We start from the raw sequence: 21,699 nt of genomic DNA on the forward strand, positions 1-21,699 counted from the left end.
TGGCCTCTCCAGAAGTGATGACAGACTTGCCTCTTTATAAGGAGAGGTGATTTCCATCATGTGTTTTACTGCGCTCAGCCCCAGTCTCCCTTTTCTCGATGTTGGCAGGTCTTAGCTAAGATGGTATCTGACACCAAGACAGACACAACTGTCCCATTGCCTTGCTTGGATGTTTCCATGAAGTAAGGCTGGGCTCTGGCAGTTCCTCCAGCTTCAAATGGTCATGGTTTCTGTGTAGCACCAAAGATTCTTTTTGATTTGAAGGTTAATAGATTTCACTGGGCTTCCCTGGTGGCTCAGATGGTAAAGAATCTGCCCGCAATGCAGGAGACCCAGGTTCAATCCCTGTATCATGAAGATCCTCTGGACAAGAGAATGGCACCCACTCTAGTATTCTTGGGTGGAGAATTCAATGGACAGAGAGGAGCCTGGTGGGCTATAGTCCATGCGGTCACAAAGAGACCGCCACTACTGAGCGGCTAACGCTTTCACAATTCACCCATCACTCTAGTCTCAAGTATAAATTCCTCTAAACCATCAACAACCACATAGTCTGATGGGACCAAGCAGCACTATAGAAATAATTCTAGAAAATAACTCAGCTCATTTTCTAGCATCTCTGTGGAAAATACATTTTTAAGTGCTTCTACAGACTCAGAACGAAGGCTGTTGGGAGAGATACCAGATCAATCAGCAAATTTCCTCGATGGGTCTGGAAGCAGTCCAGTCTAATTCTCATACGACTTAAGTGTCCTAGAATATCTTTGCTAAAGAATTATGTTCTTACAATTAGAATATTAAGGTCCCTGTTGTATATGTGTTTCCTGAGTAGATATGTGTGAGATCTGATTTGCTTCTCATGACCTGCTGTCTCTGAATTTCCTACTAGACAATGAAAACGATCACAAGCAAGTGAGTGGACAAGAGCTCTCATTTCCCAGGTAATTTGAAAATCTGTGGGCTGTGAATGTCAGTGGTGACAGCAGGAGACCTCAGATCCAGAGAAAAATAGAAAGCACTCTATATAACTCTTTCATCTATTCATGCAGCAGCAAGTATCTCTTTAGTAGTGTTGTCTATTTATGTTTCACAAGTTTGTGCGTTTCAGTTTTTCAATCCTTCAAGTTTAGTAATGTACAGTGAGTTGTCCCAGGTGAAATAACTAAACCTGGGAGTTCCTGTATTCGTGTGTTTTCTCCTGAGTGGGTAAAGTAGGGTGAGAGCCTATGGGTCTTACACTGGTTTGGCATCAGCATGTTGGTAAATATTTGATTTCAAGGGAGGAAAATCGAACGATATTCATATTACAACAAAATATTGAAAAAAATAGTTCTTGAAGGCAGAATATCTAGTCTATACCTCCTTTTTCTCCAACTCTGAAAAACTGATCTTGAAGCTATATTTGTGCCAAGAAATATTTTAAAATTGAATGGAATAGAGTCCAAACTCAAACACATCTTTAACTTCTTAAAAGCTGTGTTCACTTGGACACAGGATATCCAGATCAATACAATCTGTGCAGAAAAGTCTGAACCACTGTCCCTGCCTTCTGTGTGTGCTGGGGGTGGTGACGTTAGCATGTAGGGAAAATTCCATCTCCTCCTTCAACCGCTGGTTGTGTGCCCAGTGCCCAGAGAACCTGCTGTCTCTCTCCTACCCCATGGCACCCACACTCCACTCCACATCAGGAGGAGTTACTTCCCTCCTTAAGGGGACTGCCCTTTTGCTTTCTGTGAGCAAACTCAATGCCTGTCATGAAAACCAGCCAGATAGCTTGGGGTCGAATCCTCTTAATTTTCTGTCATCCCTTCTCCACCTGACACAGCGTGAACTTGCTGGATGTTGAAAAGAAGGTGGTGTTCCAGCAATCCCAAGATGAATGTGTTTCAGTACCTTCCACTCTCCAGGAAGGTTCTGCCTGCAACCAGCCTTCCAGTGATGGAAAATTTGCATTTGATGAAGAGAATGTGGAGTCTGCCATGGATGGAGCCTGTGGTTGCTCTCATGCTGAAGAGGATGAAATTTCGACTGGTCTCCCAGGTAGTCTTCGATATATCTGTTAGTCTACTCTGGGAGAATGATCCCGTTTGATAGACCCTATGCTTCCATACTGAAGCCTGATTTGAACCAGACTCTATAGTTGCATTTAAAATGAGACATTCTATGAATGAACTTTTCTAAGTTCCCTGTCATGGTTGTCCCTGGGGTAAACCACTCTACCCAAGGTGGTCCAGCCAGACTCACATGAACCTTAGCAATTGTGGCACAGGAGGTACAAAGGCTTCCTAATTTTGAATGAACCTCTTATCTCACAGGAAATGCTTTAATTGTCATTTCTGGGTAATGTCCCTGCGTTCCTACACCTGTCCAAGGCTTTTTGCAGTCTTGTTTATTTCTTTGAAGGTGTCACGACTTTCGTTCACGTCTGTCAACCCATAGCCTCTCTCTTTTCCTTGGACTTATCTTGTTCGAAGTTTCTGATAGCAGAAGGTAATGCGCACTGTCATTTTTTGGTATGTTTCTCTGAGGTAACGGAAAAGGCAATGGGAACCCACTCCAGTACTCTTGCCTGGAAAATCCCATGGATGGAGTAGCCTGGTAGGCTCCATGGGGTCGCGAAGTCCATGGGGACACGACTGTGCGACTTCACTTTCACTTTTCACTTTCATGCATTGAGAAGGAAATGGCAACCCCCTCCAGTGTCTTGCCTGGAGAATCCCAGCGACGGGGGATCCTGGTGGTCTGCCGTCTATGAGGTCGCACAGACGGACACGACTGAAGCGACTTAGCAGCAGCAGCAGCAGCTCTGAGGGAAGACAGGGCCCTGGAACTTCCCAACCTGATGAATGGCCTCTGTTTGCAGCTTTGAGATTCATTTGACTTGATGGTGTGTGGATTCCACTCCCATTTAATCTCAGTGTGAAATCACTTATCCCATTAATAAACAACATTTCAGATGAAAAAAGCCTGAGTATTATAGCAGGCTGAGGATATAATTAAGTTGTTCCCCAGGAACTGTGGGGAAAAGGATATATTTAGCTGTTTGCACAGACTGGGGATCAGGATACTCTGCCGATGACATATCATATCAAGGAAATTTGTCCAATGGCTCAAGAAGGAAACCCAGTGCCTTCTTCTGAGGCTCATTCTAGGGCCTCCTGGATTATTTCTGTCTCAATAGCCTGTTACCACATTCTGAAGATAGGCACAGGATTGGGCGTTTTGGAAAGGCATTTGCCTGACATAACTCTTCTGTTAATTTCTTTGCAGAAAACCAGAATGGTCACGATGACCTGAAAGGAGCAGCGGTTGTGGCCCCGAGGTAATTTTGAATATCTGTGGGCTCCTGTACAGTGATAACCTCTGCAGACCTCTGATGCGGGGAAAGACAGAAAGTGCTGCATATATTGTGTCGTCAGTTTTGCCCACCACTATTATTCTTTTTCATAATGTTCTCTGCTTTCACTGTGGTACTTATATTGTTTCCAATTTCTTATTTACTGGTCAAGTTTCAAACCCAAGTCAGTCGACCCAGGTGAACTAAGTCAGAGTGATTTTTTTGCACTCAATTTTTATATCAGGTGTGGTTTCTAGAGTGAGATGCATATCTGCTATATGTTTGGTGTTAGCATGCTGGCATGTGTGTCATAGTAATGTCAATGCCATGTAAGTGGAAGTGTGAAAGCCACTACTCCGTGTCCCTGTATGTGAGGCGTGACTGTACCATCACAGAGAAATCTGTCTGTTCATCAGCCTGTTATTTGGTCAGACCACTGAGCACCTACTGCTTTTTCTCTCTTCTGCCCCTGTAAAACCACGCTGTGTCTCACACACAAAACAGAGTTTTCTCCCTGTCATGGATCAGACCCTTGGCTTCACCACTCAAACATTCCATCAAAACCAGATAGGACTGTACAGTTTCTGATAAGTCTTGGCTTAGTCTTTTGCCGTCCCTCCCCACCAGGTTCAACAGACAGCTGCCACAGATGATAGAGAATGGAGTCCCACAGGACTCTCTAGATGAACACTACCTGACTTACTCAGTTCTTCCTGACCTGTCAGACTCCTTCTGGCCTTATCGGAGCAATGCCATCTTCTCACCTGAGGACGTGGATGTGTCTTATGCTCGGGATGTAACCAGTGAGTATTTTCTTGTGATAGAACTCCACCTATATGCCCAGGTAGACTCTGTACGCTTCGTACTCCCCACCTCTGCGGTGCTGAGGTTTGTCATCCCTGTTGGAAGCGCTGTAGACAGTGATTTGGATGAGACTCTGTGGTAGAGTTTTAAGTACAGACATCAGGTGGGTCAGGGAGCTCTCATTCATTTTTTGGCTCCGGGCTTGTCTCTGTCACCCTGACCCCAGTATCAGGCATTTGACACAAAGCACTTGTGACAACTCTCAACCACCTCAGCTGGAAATCCACAGGAGGTGTCTGTCAGAACTCGTTTGGAGCCAGTGTGTTGTTCCCCGCAATGAGTTAAATTTTTGTCAATGTTCGTGGCCTCTCCAGAAGTGATGACAGACTTGCCTCTTTATAAGGAGAGGTGATTTCCATCATGTGTTTTACTGCGCTCAGCCCCAGTCTCCCTTTTCTCGATGTTGGCAGGTCTTAGCTAAGATGGTATCTGACACCAAGACAGACACAACTGTCCCATTGCCTTGCTTGGATGTTTCCATGAAGTAAGGCTGGGCTCTGGCAGTTCCTCCAGCTTCAAATGGTCATGGTTTCTGTGTAGCACCAAAGATTCTTTTTGATTTGAAGGTTAATAGATTTCACTGGGCTTCCCTGGTGGCTCAGATGGTAAAGAATCTGCCCGCAATGCAGGAGACCCAGGTTCAATCCCTGTATCATGAAGATCCTCTGGACAAGAGAATGGCACCCACTCTAGTATTCTTGGGTGGAGAATTCAATGGACAGAGAGGAGCCTGGTGGGCTATAGTCCATGCGGTCACAAAGAGACCGCCACTACTGAGCGGCTAACGCTTTCACAATTCACCCATCACTCTAGTCTCAAGTATAAATTCCTCTAAACCATCAACAACCACATAGTCTGATGGGACCAAGCAGCACTATAGAAATAATTCTAGAAAATAACTCAGCTCATTTTCTAGCATCTCTGTGGAAAATACATTTTTAAGTGCTTCTACAGACTCAGAACGAAGGCTGTTGGGAGAGATACCAGATCAATCAGCAAATTTCCTCGATGGGTCTGGAAGCAGTCCAGTCTAATTCTCATACGACTTAAGTGTCCTAGAATATCTTTGCTAAAGAATTATGTTCTTACAATTAGAATATTAAGGTCCCTGTTGTATATGTGTTTCCTGAGTAGATATGTGTGAGATCTGATTTGCTTCTTATGACCTGCTGTCTCTGAATTTCCTACTAGACAATGAAAACGATCACAAGCAAGTAAGTGGACAAGAGCTCTCATTTCCCAGGTAATTTGAAAATCTGTGGGCTGTGAATGTCAGTGGTGACAGCAGGAGACCTCAGATCCAGAGAAAAATAGAAAGTACTCTATATAACTCTTTCATCTATTCATGCAGCAGCAAGTATCTCTTTAGTAGTGTTGTCTATTTATGTTTCACAAGTTTGTGCGTTTCAGTTTTTCAATCCTTCAAGTTTAGTAATGTACAGTGAGTTGTCCCAGGTGAAATAACTAAACCTGGGAGTTCCTGTATTCGTGTGTTTTCTCCTGAGTGGGTAAAGTAGGGTGAGAGCCTATGGGTCTTACACTGGTTTGGCATCAGCATGTTGGTAAATATTTGATTTCAAGGGAGGAAAATCGAACGATATTCATATTACAACAAAATATTGAAAAAAATAGTTCTTGAAGGCAGAATATCTAGTCTATACCTCCTTTTTCTCCAACTCTGAAAAACTGATCTTGAAGCTATATTTGTGCCAAGAAATATTTTAAAATTGAATGGAATAGAGTCCAAACTCAAACACATCTTTAACTTCTTAAAAGCTGTGTTCACTTGGACACAGGATATCCAGATCAATACAATCTGTGCAGAAAAGTCTGAACCACTGTCCCTGCCTTCTGTGTGTGCTGGGGGTGGTGACGTTAGCATGTAGGGAAAATTCCATCTCCTCCTTCAACCGCTGGTTGTGTGCCCAGTGCCCAGAGAACCTGCTGTCTCTCTCCTACCCCATGGCACCCACACTCCACTCCACATCAGGAGGAGTTACTTCCCTCCTTAAGGGGACTGCTCTTTTGCTTTCTGTGAGCAAACTCAATGCCTGTCATGAAAACCAGCCAGATAGCTTGGGGTCGAATCCTCTTAATTTTCTGTCATCCCTTCTCCACCTGACACAGCGTGAACTTGCTGGATGTTGAAAAGAAGGTGGTGTTCCAGCAATCCCAAGATGAATGTGTTTCAGTACCTTCCACTCTCCAGGAAGGTTCTGCCTGCAACCAGCCTTCCAGTGATGGAAAATTTGCATTTGATGAAGAGAATGTGGAGTCTGCCATGGATGGAGCCTGTGGTTGCTCTCATGCTGAAGAGGATGAAATTTCGACTGGTCTCCCAGGTAGTCTTCGATATATCTGTTAGTCTACTCTGGGAGAATGATCCCGTTTGATAGACCCTATGCTTCCATACTGAAGCCTGATTTGAACCAGACTCTATAGTTGCATTTAAAATGAGACATTCTATGAATGAACTTTTCTAAGTTCCCTGTCATGGTTGTCCCTGGGGTAAACCGCTCTACCCAAGGTGGTCCAGCCAGACTCACATGAACCTTAGCAATTGTGGCACAGGAGGTACAAAGGCTTCCTAATTTTGAATGAACCTCTTATCTCACAGGAAATGCTTTAATTGTCATTTCTGGGTAATGTCCCTGCGTTCCTACACCTGTCCAAGGCTTTTTGCAGTCTTGTTTATTTCTTTGGAGGTGTCACGACTTTCGTTCACGTCTGTCAACCCATAGCCTCTCTCTTTTCCTTGGACTTATCTTGTTCGAAGTTTCTGATAGCAGAAGGTAATGCGCACTGTCAGTTTTTGGTATGTTTCTCTGAGGTAACGGAAAAGGCAATGGGAACCCACTCCAGTACTCTTGCCTGGAAAATCCCATGGATGGAGTAGCCTGGTAGGCTCCATGGGGTCGCGAAGTCCATGGGGACACGACTGTGCGACTTCACTTTCACTTTTCACTTTCATGCATTGAGAAGGAAATGGCAACCCCCTCCAGTGTCTTGCCTGGAGAATCCCAGCGACGGGGGATCCTGGTGGTCTGCCGTCTATGAGGTCGCACAGACGGACACGACTGAAGCGACTTAGCAGCAGCAGCAGCAGCTCTGAGGGAAGACAGGGCCCTGGAACTTCCCAACCTGATGAATGGCCTCTGTTTGCAGCTTTGAGATTCATTTGACTTGATGGTGTGTGGATTCCACTCCCATTTAATCTCAGTGTGAAATCACTTATCCCATTAATAAACAACATTTCAGATGAAAAAAGCCTGAGTATTATAGCAGGCTGAGGATATAATTAAGTTGTTCCCCAGGAACTGTGGGGAAAAGGATATATTTAGCTGTTTGCACAGACTGGGGATCAGGATACTCTGCCGATGACATATCATATCAAGGAAATTTGTCCAATGGCTCAAGAAGGAAACCCAGTGCCTTCTTCTGAGGCTCATTCTAGGGCCTCCTGGATTATTTCTGTCTCAATAGCCTGTTACCACATTCTGAAGATAGGCACAGGATTGGGCGTTTTGGAAAGGCATTTGCCTGACATAACTCTTCTGTTAATTTCTTTGCAGAAAACCAGAATGGTCTCGATGACCTGAAAGGAGCAGCGGTTGGGGCCCCGAGGTAATTTTGAATATCTGTGGGCTCCTGTACAGTGATAACCTCTGCAGACCTCTGATGCGGGGAAAAACAGAAAGTGCTGAATATATTGTGTCGTCAGTTTTGCCCACCACTATTATTCTTTTTCATAATGTTCTCTGCTTTCACTGTGGTACTTGTATTGTTTCCAATTTCTTATTTACTGGTCAAGTTTCAACCCCAAGTCAGTCGACCCAGGTGAACTAAGTCAGAGTGATGTTTTTGCACTCAATTTTTATATCAGGTGTGGTTTCTAGAGTGAGATGCATATCTGCTATATGTTTGGTGTTAGCATGCTGGCATGTGTGTCATAGTAATGTCAATGCCATGTAAGTGGAAGTGTGAAAGCCACTACTCCGTGTCCCTGTATGTGAGGCGTGACTGTACCATCACAGAGAAATCTGTCTGTTCATCAGCCTGTTATTTGGTCAGACCACTGAGCACCTACTGCTTTTTCTCTCTTCCGCCCCTGTAAAACCACGCTGTGTCTCACACACAAAACAGAGTTTTCTCCCTGTCATGGATCAGAACCTTGGCTTCACCACTCAAACATTCCATCAAAACCAGATAGGACTGTACAGTTTCTGATAAGTCTTGGCTTAATCTTTTGCCGTCCCTCCCCACCAGGTTCAACAGACAGCTGCCACAGATGATAGAGAATGGAGTCCCACAGGACTCTCTAGATGAACACTACCTGACTTACTCAGTTCTTCCTGACCTGTCAGACTCCTTCTGGCCTTATCGGAGCAATGCCATCTTCTCACCTGAGGACGTGGATGTGTCTTATGCTCGGGATGTAACCAGTGAGTATTTTCTTGTGATAGAACTCCACCTATATGCCCAGGTAGACTCTGTACGCTTCGTAGTCCCCACCTCTGGGGTGCTGAGGTTTGTCATCCCTGTTGGAAGCGCTGTAGACAGTGATTTGGATGAGACTCTGTGGTAGAGTTTTAAGTACAGACATCAGGTGGGTCTGGGAGCTATGCTGTCTTCTTCATTCAGGTGGAGCCTACGGGTCCGGCCCCAAGTTAGGTCATGGCTCAAGGCTATTGTGACACACTCACTCACTTGTATGTGTGCAGGTGTCCGGAGATGACTGTTTTTTCCTGACTCCAATGCAATGTCTCTTCTTGCCCACAATGCTCCCATCTCCATACCCAAGTGTCCCTGGAATTTCTGTGCCTTTCCAGAGGCGCTAACAGCCTTAATGATTTGTTGCTTCCCTGGTGTCACTGCTGTCATCCCCGGTGTCTGTCTCCTCTAAATTGCTTGTCTTAGCAAACCAAGCATCTGGACCCCAGGATGCAAAGAGCCCTCCCATCACCTTGCTTGTATGTTTCTGCAAAGCACGGCAGAGCCCTGGCATTTTCCCACCCCATGAATGACTGAAGGTTCCGTGTAACAACTAGGATTCATGTGATTCTAGGTTTTGTTCATTCCACTCATCATTCTGCTAAAGTAGTCAGCTTATGATGAGAAAGGCCTGAGTATGACAATATTCTGCTCGATTGCTGTGGGCTATTCCCCAGACTCTGTGGGGAAGATGAATCTTGAACTTTTTACTCAGACTTGGAAGAGGATACTGTGGTGAGAATCTACCAGGGAAGGGAGATCTGGCCTGATGGCTCTGAAAAGCAAGCCAAGGAGAGTCTGAGAGATCCAACTTGAGGCATCTGGCATATCCTCCTTAAATAGCCTGTCATCGCAGTGCTGATATTGTCGTCCCCATGGCAGTATTGGACAGTGGATTATTAATTTACACAATGAGATCTGCTAAGTGTTTCTCAACTTGTCTGAATTTATCCACAGAAAATCTTGCTGATCTGGAGGACAAGGAAGATCAAGACATCATCTGTTCTAGGTAACTATGGAGAAACATGGGTCTGACATCAGTGGTGACATTTGGTCATCTCACATGCAGGGGAATCAGAAAGCGCTGAACATGCCTATTTCTTCCATTCAGACAACCACAAATTGTCCCTGGAACAAGGTTGTCTGTTTTCACCCTTCATGAATCCCTCTCAATGATAGTAACTTGCAATCAGTTGAAGCAGGGCTACTGATCAGCCACAGGATTTCTTGGACTCCTCTGTTCTCTCCTTCTTATGAAAACCAGCATGCGATACTTATCTGCCTCTGTCTTTAGTGTTATGACCTTGGCAGGTATTTCATGACAAGGTAGTATCTAGGAAACAAAAATTCATGTCACATTGCAGTATTAAAAATATTGGTCTTGGAGACAAGATTTCCAGGAGTCCATTATGATGCCAGAGCTGGTATTCATTTGGATGCAGCATGTAAATTTCAACAAAACTTATGGTGTATTTGAAGTCACCTTTATGTTCTGAGGACGTGTGTGACATGACTGTGTGTCCTGGGGTGGCTCATTTTCCTCCTGAGCTCATTTCTTCTCTGTGCTCAGAGCATCTCATGCTCACTCTCCTTCACTCTCTCTCCCTTTCCCTTTGCAAGCGCCTTCAGACCCCAGATGGGAGTTGTGGGTGGGGGGGATTGTTATACCTCCTTTACGGGGACTCCCCATTTGTTTTCTGCAACCTCTCCCTTAACCCTCCCACCAAAACCAGCTGTGGCTCTAGGTTGACTAATCCCTCTTGTTTAACCATCTGCTCTCCCAACCCCTCAAATCTCAGTATGGATCAGCTCGTGGTAGAAGAGAATGAAGTCCAGCCGGACTCACTGGATGAATGTTACCTGGCTGCTTCTAGTGGCCATCATCTGACAGGTTCCTGTCATCCTTATAGAAGTGCCTCCTTCCCAACAGAGACAAGAGAAGATTTCTTGGATCTAGGTGTAAACGGTGAGTACTCCCAGACAGGTTCCTAGGCTCAGGTTGATTAGAACTGTGTTCTCAGTTTCAATTTTTAAAAGGCATCTCGAGCCTTTGCATTCTTCTTGCCCCAGGCTGCCGTCTGTCACCTGAACTTATCTCATCAGCACAGGCTTCTGGTATCACGTCAGACCAGAGAGGGCAAGTGGAGGGATCAGGGCAGAATCTCAGCTACCACTGTCTCACCTGCAGGAATTTGTGTAACAGAGCTCTTTTGATCAAGATAAGAATCCTTGTAGTCATGACATTTTGTTGCGAATTTTATTTCTTGAAGTTTCTGGCAAGTTCTCTGGCTTTTCATTCATGATTGCAATCTGCTCCATATTTGTAGCATGTTCTATTGTTCCCCAGCTCTAGATTCTTACCCCTGGGCTGCCAAGCTCCCTCTGAAGCATTTAGATACTAGCTCCTGAACATCAAATCTGCCTATGCCCTGTCATTTCCATGAAGCCAAGTATCTGTCTCTGTTGTTCCATCCTCAAGAGACACCCTTGTGTTTCATCCTTTGTGCAGCCAAAAGGAGTCTTCCACGTGCGGGTTATAGTTTCAATGTTTTATGCAATCTCAGTGGCATAACCGCATGGAAACTATCCATAACCTGTGTATCTGATAGGGGTATTGAGCTAATTTATGAGCCAGGTCCCCTTGGGTAGCAGTTCGTAGGGTATGGAAATGAAAACCTAGTATGAAATCCTTCTTGAGCTATTTTTTGACTTTTTCTTTAGGAGAAGTATTTTTATTGTTAGGACTTTGATTCATAAGATCATCTTGATTTCTTATTTCTCATTCTTCCCTGAGGAGCAGAGAAGCAAAGGCTTTCTCAGGATCACAGTAGTTCGCAAACCCGAAAGGGAACACACAGTTATTGTGCCCCTGTTGCCTGCCATGCTCCTTACTAAGTGAGCTCCAAGCGCACTACACCCCATTCAGCCCTCCCAGGCACCCTCTCAGGTGCCTGTGGTGTCTCATAGCGGAGCCGAGGGCGCTGAGGATCAGCAAGGTCCCTTCACTTGCCCCAGACTCCTGGCCACTGGCGGGTGGGACACTGACCTCTCCTGGGCCTGACTCCCTGGCTCAGGCTGTGTCCTCTCCTCTCAGTAGTTGGACCATCCGTGACTAAGAGAGGATGTTGCTCACCTTTTCCTCTTTGCCCCGACCAAATGATTTGCAGCTATGTTAATCTTCAACATCAAGTTGCCAGAGGGCTGCAGAGAACCCCTGTGGTCCCTCACTCAGACCTGCCAGCTCCCTATCCCTCTGTGCACTCTGTCCTGAGAGCAGAGCCAGCGGCTCCTCCAGCCCCTCCAGGTGGAGCCACAGCTCCACGGGGCTCTCTGGAGAATCAGCCAGGGTGAGAGTCCACACCTGTCCCCACCTCCTGCCCCCAGGTCACCTGCTGTCACGATGGGTCCAGGGACACCTTGAATTTGGCTGTGCTGAAGCCATTAAAAAACTGTGGAGCTCTATCTCAGAAACACTGACAGCCGGGTGTGGGTTCCTGTGAAGGGGATGAGTGAGGCTCAGACATGTGTCTCAGAAGTGAGATGTCAGTGATACGGCCCAGTCCTGCGAGTCCATTGTACACAGTGGGCCGGGAAAGGCCAAATCCCCACAGATGGATTGAGATGGATGAATGGAATATCTAAACTATACAGGGATCCATCCTGTGTCTTGAGTTTCATGATAACCTGAGTCCAGTGTGGATAGCTATTATGCAGCCATGTGGGTACAAGTAGTCAGGTCTACCCCATCCTCTCTGTACAAGGAGAAACCCTGCAGAAACAACACAAACACCTGATTTTTAAATTACAACTTGATCTTCTATTGGAGGACTTTCCCCACACTAACAATATTGGGCAGAATTGTTGATGTTGGATAAAATGTTCGGTTATTTTATATTCTGTCAATGGAAAGAATACTCAAAGCATAGGTCTAATAAAACCCATTCTCAAGAAAAGACAAAGAAAATTAGATGATGAAGTTACACAACGATAATTAAAAACAATCCTAGACATTGATTCAAAATAACATTGGAGAATGAGGGGATATGTAGTTTTGACAGTTCTTTCAAACACCAAATTTTATACGAGGATTTACCCTTTACCCAATATGAATTATCCTAAAATCTGATCAAGTGTCCTAAAATAGGAGGATGAATGATTAATGAACTTTGCCTGATGGAAATATGAAGGGCACACCAGACTGAGAGAAGTGCTTTTGGAAAAAGCCCCGGAAGCTCGCAGAGGCTCCTGGTGCAGGGCTGGGGTCAGAAAGGGGCCAGCCTGAGTCCTGGGAGGATTTGCAGAGGGAGTTGTGGGCAGTGATGTTGCAGAAGAAAGAGGGACTAGAAGACAGGAGCACTGGAAAGGCGAGTGAGGAGGTTAGATCTGTGGAGCAGAGAAGGGAGGATGAATTTCCATCAACTGAGGAACATGTGATAAAACAGGATTGGGGGGTGATAAGACAGGTGACCTTTGAGAGCGTGGAGAGGACTGAATCAGAGAAAACAGTTAGAAGGAGGTTGGATGAATCTTTGAGGAGAGTCAGACACAGATGCTGTCTGGAAGACTTAAGAGATAAGAGATCCATGAGAGACAGTTAAACAAACCTTGTTGAGGGTGCAGATGCATCAGCAGGAGGTGAGAGGAGAGCCCCACAGCAATGTAGAGCAGGCCCTGGCGGCTGTGACCTCACATGAGCCTGACCTGGACCTGAGGAGGGTACTTGATATCTTTGGTTAGCCCGCGTTCTGAGACTATGTCCTCATTTCACAGTAGAAATAGAAACAGATTTCATTAGGAGCACTGTCCAGGCACCAGTGGAGGAACGTGTATTGAAGGAGTATACATTGTGTCTCTCTCTAAAGAGACACAGGCGTGTTTCCAAGAGGGTCTCAGACCTCTTCTCCACTAGTCCTAGCTGCTAATACCATGCACCCCCCAGTCTGCTCCATGTGGAATAGATTTTCTTCTATATATACATGTATGGTTGAGTGAAAGCAGAGGCAAAAATTTCAAGCAAGGAAGTTCAAAAGGGTCTGGCGTGTACTCTCTCTTTCAGCTCAAATTCTAGTAGTACCTGAAGCCTTCAGGCCATATGTCTCTCCCTGTTCTTTTATTCCTGTGGGCAGATATCAACAACTCTTTCTCCCCCCATGCCTAGAGGCTTGTCTAGATCCTTTTCTCTAGGTTACAAGACGGAGGCTAAGAACAGAATACGAGGCTTGACCTCCTGTGTCACCCAAACCCTCTAGACTCAAGTGTCTGATTTCTCATTTCAAGAAATTGCAGCCTGGCACCTGCCTTCTCACCACCCCAGTCACAGCCAGAAATATGGCATCTTCTTCACATCGATGTCTGCCTTTGTTGTCTGGGTTTCTGGGTGGTTTCACTCATGGGCAAGGACGGTAGAAATGGGTGTCCAGAGAGGACTTAGCAAGGAAAAGCTTCCACTGGTCCTGAACCCTCCTTTCTTTTCAGGTGACCTCTGGGTGGACTGTCACCAGGGGCCTGTGAGTTTCCCAGGGTCAGAGGTGCAAACTCCACAAGCACAGCTTCAGGAAAGCACCCACGTGACCAATTGTCTGCAGCGGCAGCTGGACCAGCACTTTGACTGTGGTGACAGCAAAGCCATGCTTGGTCTTTCTTCCACCACCCAGGGCTTTCCCACCAACCCTGATTCTGGAAACCAAGGACCACTCTTTCTGGGTAAGAAAGAAAAGGGGATTCGAAAGCTCTGGTCCATGTACTGGTCATCACACAGCTGTGGGTGAAGGAGGCAGAGGGCCTCTCCCATGCCCGCTGTCGGCCCAGTTGAAACCTGTGACCCTCTACCAGAATGAGGTGAGCAAGAACCTGGGCCTCAGGAGCAGCTCAGCCTCAGGCCCTGGTTCTGCATATTCCTGCTTGTTTAACTGAGCCACGTTGTTTATCTTCCTAGGTATTTACCTCTCTCGTCCCTCATCTGAACACTTGAAAAATTCTCTCCTTTGCATGATTGTTGGGAATTGTAAACAGCATAATGTCCAGAGTGTCTGATTCACTAAAATTTGTTTGATAACCACTATGAATATAGAATATCTAAGCGTTGTGTCTTTCTGGTGCTTTAACACTTACAAAATCATTGCACAATGGTTGTTTCCTCTATGGTAGCATAGGCTTTATGGTCTACCCTTTCTCTAGACCCCATCTTCCCTTGCTTTCTCAGAAAGGTAGCTTGGCAATGTTTTCCTCTTCGTTCAACATGTGTCATCAAGGCGATTTACTCCTGTTGGGTGCTCTCAGTAACAGTGTATTAGCAACATTCAGTAGGAGTGTAAACACTGGCCCTGCAACTCAGTCCCATGTTTGCTTTTCATATCCAATTGATTTTCCTCATTGTACCTTCATTTTAGAATAAAGGGCTACCCTCATTTCTGAAGTGCACCCACCTGTCCCTTTTACGATACTCCATTTAAGTCCTTCTCTCCACTCATCTCCATGTCCGTCTCCTAGTTTTCCTCTCCTCTGGGTCCACATCTGTTCAAATTTCCTTAAAAGAGCTTTCAGACCCTCACATCCATTTCATCTGGGACGTATTCATCCTTACCCTCCATTGCTCTCCACATCGTCCCCTGGACCCTGACTCGACCTGGTGCTCATCCCTCAGGCTGTGGCCTCATCTGAGGAATAAGGAGAGACCCATGTCCTCAGGTAGAGGTGAGATAAGAAGGAGACGCCTTGTGGCAGCATGGAGAGTCTCAAGGAAAGTGCCCAGGGAGGGCCGGGATGCAGAGCCTGACAAGAGCCACTAGGTCTTGCGGTGTTTCTTGTCTTCTCTTCCCTCTCGTGTCTCCTTTTCTTGTGCTTGGCCTCCCACATTCTCAGCCAAGACTGAACCTCACTGGCTCGGTCACTCTGTTTCCTGCTCACCTCCCACGGAGTCCTGAGCATAAACCCAGGCTTCACAGCAGATTTTGCAGCAAAGGGTAGTTTTAATGCCCTTTACTTTCACACCCCTCCACACTGTGGCTCCCACCCACTGCTCATATCTCCTAGTTCCTGTCACCAAACAGAGCTTCTTGCTCCTTCTTCTTATTTTTCTATTTTGTTTTCCAAGTTCAACTTATCAGGAAGCCAATAGAATGACCCATTCAATAGCTCCAATCCTTCACTCATTTATTCCATCACAAACACACTCACTTGTGAGTCTTCTTCCATTTTTATCATATCGTCTATGTCTTATTTAAATTATATATACATATCATATGTAGTGTGTTTACATATATATGAAGTCTATATTCATGCACATTAAAAATCCTTCCAATTTACACTTCCCCACTTCTTTTCTCTCATGAGGTTTTCCTTCAATTTTGACTTTGCTTCATCTCTTCCCAGCCAACAGTGCAAACTGCATCCTGTAGGAGTTTCTTGCCTTTGTCTTTTCTACCTAGGAATTTCTGTTGTCATCCGTTTTATTCTTCTTGGCTCATTTTTGGCATCCGGAAGCATGTTTGCCCTGTGGCACACTTAACAATCCTGGGTAGTATAAGGAAGATCAGCAAAAAAGAAAATATAAAACTATCCCCATTGTCTTCACCTACCCATGGGCTTTCAGATGGCCTTTCTTGTTCCTGGACACTTTCTGTACCTGATGTCCTCCTTGGGTGAAGGAGTAAGTCTTCGTAAATCATGATTAACAATGGATCCTGTTGGTTGTGGTTTTATCTTCAGAGCTGGATGCTTCCATCAGAATGAAGAACCCTCCCAAGCTGGAAGGTGAGGGCGCCGCAGCAGGCGCACACGTGCATCCAGTGTGTAGCAAGATGAAGTGCTTAAGTGTCCTGAAGGAGAAGATTATCAAAAGAAAACTGCTGTTTGGCAAGTGGAGACTGGCATGCAGATTCCCTGGCCTTCAAGCTTAGGGAACAATGGTAATTCCATGTACTTCTACCTTATGCTCATTATCTGTTGTGGCTAAATCTCCCACTAATTGTTCTCTTCCTCATTTGTTCACTCAACAGCTGACACTACCTCTGTGTGGTCTTTCCTCTCTTTTCCATGGGGGCTGCCACCCTGCAGTGCCCTTCCATCTCAATCTCCTCTTTCCACTCGGACCTCTACTGTTTTCCCACTGCTGCCATCCTCATATTCCCTCTGACCTTTCCTATTAGCCACAAGGAAGCCCAGATCCGTGGTCCTCCTCATCAGAATAGCAGCATTTAAGCCACTGAAAACATTGGCCTTAAATCACACACATGCTTGGTTTCTTCACCTTACTTTCCCTGCCCCTGCCTCCAAGTCCACTGCCTCTTTCTTTCAGGATCGTGTCTTAAGGAATCACTCGCATGTGAGTTGGCTTCTGGAGGAAAGTAGCTAGGACAGCCCTTAACCCTCAGCTTTTGCACCTGAATAAGAAACACTGGAACTGAAGGAAAAGGCCTTCATTACTAAAATAAGATAAGACCCTGGGTCATAGGTAGGAGTGCTGCACTCACCTGAGTCATGACTCCCCACAGCCTCTGATAGGCAGAACTTTGCTAATGTGCAGGGGACTTGCAGGAACTCCCTGGAGCTGGCATTAGGTGGAGGACAGTAAATGGCTCCCTAAAGGGACTTTGGGGGAAAGGAGATACAGAAGCCAGGTTTTCAAAATACATAGGGCATGAGATGGACAGGTATTCAGACCTCTCCAGTTTACTCACATGATTCCTTCTCCATATTAGTAAAAGCCCAGAAAAATGAGCTGAGTTGAAATCTGAGGCCAGGGAATGTAGGACAGCATTGTACTGAATTAACTTTGGGCCACGTTTATGAAGACCCAGGGAGATACATGCGAATAAAGATAATCATTGCTTCAGACAATGCAATTGAGAAAGCCAATTATTTATATGCGAGTAACAGAGAAAGACCAAAACATCTTTAGGGCCAGTGGAGAGAAGTCCATGTTGGATTAGAAGGAGAAAATAAAAAGACTGGTGTGAAATAGTGTAGGTGGTCTAGTGTGTAGTTCTAAATCATGCTGTTGTAAAATGAAAACGGGTTGAGTTTTGAGGTAACATGGATGCCTACACCCAATCCATTGAAATTCTGATTTTAAAGTTCTGGGGATGAGCTTTGGATATCAAAGCTCTGCTAATATGCCTCAAGGATTAGAAGGACTGTGGATCTGATAGGATATAAGGAACCAATATGGCAGTGGCCTATGAGTGGCTGCTTCCTCAAAAAGCTGAATAGTAACAAGTAAGGGAATTTGCATTTTTCTCTCAACAGAACTGTTTTGTAGAGCCTGGAGAAGAGAAAAGAGAAAAAAAGAGACGTAGATAGTTAAGTTAGATATATAATCTCTCTGTTTGGATTCAAGTTTCTCACAATTTTTATAGTAAAAGATACAATAAAACAAAGAAAAAAACATTACATAGACCCCAAAGTATAAAATCAACCCCCACCTTGCCACAAGAATAAAATTTAGTGTTTCCTTTTCTACTGTTAAAATGCCACATGCAGTTAGCTATTCACTAAACTTGTTTCACAGACTACTAACTGGCTCAGAACAGCAGATTCGACAAGTTATTTTTCATGGAATCTATCCTTTATGCAAAAGCCCCATAATGAATATTAGGCCTTATCCTGCTATATTGATCCTTTGACATGCCCTTCTGTCAGTTCAGTTAAGTTGCTCAGTTCTGTCCAAATCTTTGCCACCCCATGGACTGCAGCATGCCAGGCTTCACTGTTCATCACCAACACCCAGAACTTGCTCACATTCGTGTCCATGGAGTCGATGATGCCATCCAACCATCTCTTCCTCTCTTGTCCCGTTCTCCTCCTGCCTTCAGTCTTTCCCAGCATCAGGGTCTTTTCTAAGGAGTCAACTCTTCACATCAGGTGGCCAAAGTATTGAAGCTTCGGCATCCGCATCAGTCCTTCCAATGAATATTCAGGACTGATCTCCTTTAGGATGGACTGGTTGGATCTGCTTACAGTCCAAGGGACTCTCAAGAGTCTTCTCCAACACCATAGTTGAAAAGCATTAATTCTTCAGCACTCAGCTTTCTTTATGGTCCAACTCTCGCATCCATACATGACTACTGGAAAAACCGTAGCTTTGGCTAGATGGACCTTTGTTGGCAAAGTCATGTCTCTGCTTTTTAATATGCTGTCTCAGTTTCTCATAACTTTTCTACCAAGGAGTAAGCGTCTTTTAATTTCGTGGCTGCAGTCACCATCTGCCGTGATTTTGGAGCCCAAGAAAATTACATCTGTCTCTGTTTCCATTGTTTCCCCATGTCTTTGCCATGAAGTGATGGGACCAGATGCCATGATCTTCTTTTTCTTGAATGCATAGTTTTAAGCCACCCTTTTCACTCTTCACTCACTTTCATCAAGAGGCTCTGTAGTTCCTCTTCGCTCTCTGCTAAAAGGGTGGTGTCATCTGCATATCCCAGGTTATTGATATTTCTCGCGGCAGTCTTGATTCCAGCTGTGCTTCATCCAGCCCAGCATTTCGCATGGTGCACTCTGGGTATAAGTTAAATAATCAAGGTGACAATATACAGCCTTGACATACTCCTTTCTCAGTTTGGAATCAGTCCATGTTCCATGTCCCGTTCTAGTGATGCTTCTTGACCTGCATACGGGTTTCTCAGGAGGCAGGTAACGTGGTCTGGTATTCTCATCTCTTTACGAATTTTCCATAGTTTGTTGTGATCCACACAGTCAAAGGCTTTGGCCTAGTCGATAAAGCAGAAGTAGATGTTTTCCTGGATGTTTTTCTATACACCAGCATAAAATACTAGTAGAGACTCTTTCTTTGAGAAAAGTTTGAGGAAAAGTTGATGAGAATTTAGGATAACTAAACTGAACCCTCTTTCACTTCAGAGTTTTATTTGTGTAGATGTCAAGGATATTCCTAGAAATGCCTTAAGGAAGATCCAGCATGAAATCACCTCCATAGCATTTTGGTGTCCATGGGATGCAAATGGGTTGAGACACAGTGACACTCCCTGCTCTCTTTTCGCTAATTTTATTTTGAGTTTCCCCTTTCCATTCATTCATTCCTCAGTCATTCCTTTCCATTCATTCCTCAGTCTCTTTGGAGCTGGATTTCCCTGGAAAGCCTTATTCCTGCCCAGGAGGATGACCAAACAGCCTCTATTAACTGTTGACTCCTCCAGATGGGAGCTTTTCCCCTTCTCCTCTCCCTTCCCGCAAATATATAGGAAGGGCCTGTGGCCTGGGTTGTCAGTAACAAGTCATGTGGTTTTGGATAGTCCTTAGACCCTTGAAAACCTAGCTCCTCCTCTGTAAATTATGAAACTGGACTTGGATACATTCTGAGGTCCCTATTGGTGCTCACATTCCAGGAGTCTCCGGTAGCCTGCTTCTCCTCCTCAGAAGGCGGGGCTGCAGAGGTAAGAAGAGGGTGTCTTTCTCAATTGAGGATCCTCTGCTCCCATAGCAGTCTGTTTCTAATTGTGTTTGAGGGATGCTCAGCACATCCATCCCTGAACGTGTGGGAAAGCATACAGATGAAGGGGATTCAAGAGTGAAATGACCGTTGAGTATTGAGTGGTAGGGATCCAGATGAGGCTCTGAAGAAGCTCTGAGCTGAGATATCCCCAAGCACAGGTGGGGTGAGGACAAGGGTCCTTAGATGCTGCACCACAGGCTAGGTGAAAGTTCAGGGAGGTATTCCTTCGAAATCATGGACCTCACTTTCCTCTCCAGCCAGCCTGTGGCTCTCCCTTCAGCTCGTCCTGTCAACAGGAGCTCTGTCTGCCCCTGGCCCCAGTCACCATGTTGCCATCCCTCCAGGCTCAGCAGGATCTAACAAAGACTCACATTTCTTCTCTCTGTCTGTCTTTCACAGATACCAATTACGTTAGGAACTAAGAAAAGATATCGTCAATTTGAGAAACCACACTATAATATGTACCTTTTCCATTTGATGAAAAAAAAACTCAACCACAGCAACTCAATTTCAACCTCAGCAACGCCAGAGGGATCCTTTCCTGAGAACGAACGTCCCAACCAACGACCACTCTCCACACTCCAAGGGACAGAATTGATGGGAGTAATCCCAGTCATCAGCCTCCGCATGTAATCCTCAGTAAGGTGATCGATGCTTTGATGGACACACAGTTTGGAAAGACCTTAACTCTTGCTCTTCTAAATATTCATCCTCCACACACCAGCATGGGAACAATTAGAAGAAGACAACATATCAACCCGGTCATTCTTTGCCACCGGATGGACTGTGCTCAAAGCAGACAGCATTTACTATACATTGTTCTTGCTTCAAGTGTTTATCCTGTGTTTAATATTGAGGTAGATACCAGATAACTGCAGAATTTAGACTTTGAACCAGACAACTGGCCTGTCTTTTTTCAAACAGTCGATGTTTGCCCCAAAAAGACAACCACAAAAAGGAGACGAGATGTTGTAGGTTCCAAAGGACTGAAAAGATTGTGTTCCTGTATTTCTTTAGTCCTTTGGAACCTCAAACATCTCCTCACCTTTTTGTAGTTGTCCTTGATGGTCGTGACATTGACTTGTTTGCAGAGGATTGGTCAGTTGTCTACTCAAAGGTCTACCTTTTGCAGTTGTCTGATCATTTCCTCATGATTAAATTCAGGTAAACCCTGTTTGCCAAGAACACATCTAGCACATGCTGTGTGCTTCCTAGCGCAGCCTGTTTGGAGGTTAAGAGTGTCCACTTTACCTGTCTCCACGATTATTATTTTAACATTGAACACTGTTATGCAGAGGCTGATAAGATCTGTTCATTGAAAAGGCAGATTTTGTGTCTGTAATGAGTAATTTGATTAGTGGGCTTTTGAGAGTGTATGAATATCGTATTCTATGGTGCTCCTTCTGTAAAAAGTTTACCATCCTTTATTGGTCCCTGATGTGTGTCAATTTCATATCTGTGGTATAGCCAGCATTGTGCTATGGAAAAGACAATCCCTACCCCTAACATATTATTAAAAATATTTTTGAGTTTCAACTTAAGCTCATGCTTTTTTAAAATT

The 21,699-nt window shown here is 45.0% G+C and overlaps 2 protein-coding genes and 1 long non-coding RNA gene across 4 annotated transcripts in view; 2 read left to right on the plus strand and 1 right to left on the minus strand.

Annotated features, from left to right (window-relative positions):
• LOC145504749 (NBPF family member NBPF19-like) overlaps positions 1–21,699 on the plus strand; it is a 251,607-nt gene that overhangs the window by 60,284 nt on the left and 169,624 nt on the right. The window contains exons 50-57 of the mRNA XM_081486056.1: positions 890–941; positions 1,826–2,040; positions 3,271–3,322; positions 3,965–4,140; positions 5,393–5,444; positions 6,329–6,543; positions 7,774–7,825; positions 8,468–8,643. Of these exons, the coding sequence (XP_081342182.1) occupies positions 890–941; positions 1,826–2,040; positions 3,271–3,322; positions 3,965–4,140; positions 5,393–5,444; positions 6,329–6,543; positions 7,774–7,825; positions 8,468–8,643 (990 nt within the window). The remainder of the gene's footprint in view (positions 1–889; positions 942–1,825; positions 2,041–3,270; positions 3,323–3,964; positions 4,141–5,392; positions 5,445–6,328; positions 6,544–7,773; positions 7,826–8,467; positions 8,644–21,699) is intronic.
• Positions 8,949–21,674, plus strand: LOC145504758 (NBPF family member NBPF4-like). Of its 2 annotated transcripts, XM_081486076.1 has the most exons (6): positions 8,949–9,171; positions 9,650–9,701; positions 10,492–10,658; positions 14,168–14,395; positions 16,400–16,599; positions 20,538–21,674. In XM_081486076.1, exons 3-5 carry the CDS (start codon positions 10,493–10,495, stop codon positions 16,588–16,590), a joined length of 585 nt encoding a protein of 194 aa, XP_081342202.1. In that variant the 5' UTR covers positions 8,949–9,171; positions 9,650–9,701; position 10,492; the 3' UTR covers positions 16,591–16,599; positions 20,538–21,674. The 2 variants fall into 2 exon arrangements, with proteins under 2 accessions (XP_081342202.1, XP_081342201.1); XM_081486075.1 differs by lacking the exon at positions 8,949–9,171 and having other exon boundaries at positions 9,506–9,701.
• LOC145504771 (uncharacterized) overlaps positions 15,828–21,699 on the minus strand; it is a 375,749-nt gene continuing 369,877 nt past the window's right edge. The window contains exons 6-8 of the long non-coding RNA XR_014052470.1: positions 17,164–17,954; positions 16,317–16,509; positions 15,828–16,204 (exon numbers count right to left, since the gene is read on the minus strand). This is a non-coding gene — a long non-coding RNA (uncharacterized LOC145504771). The remainder of the gene's footprint in view (positions 16,205–16,316; positions 16,510–17,163; positions 17,955–21,699) is intronic.

Source organism: Giraffa tippelskirchi, chromosome 5 (assembly GCF_054371585.1).
Source record: "Giraffa tippelskirchi isolate mGirTip1 chromosome 5, T2T-mGirTip1v1.2.pri, whole genome shotgun sequence".
Lineage (NCBI taxonomy): Eukaryota > Metazoa > Chordata > Mammalia > Artiodactyla > Giraffidae > Giraffa > Giraffa tippelskirchi.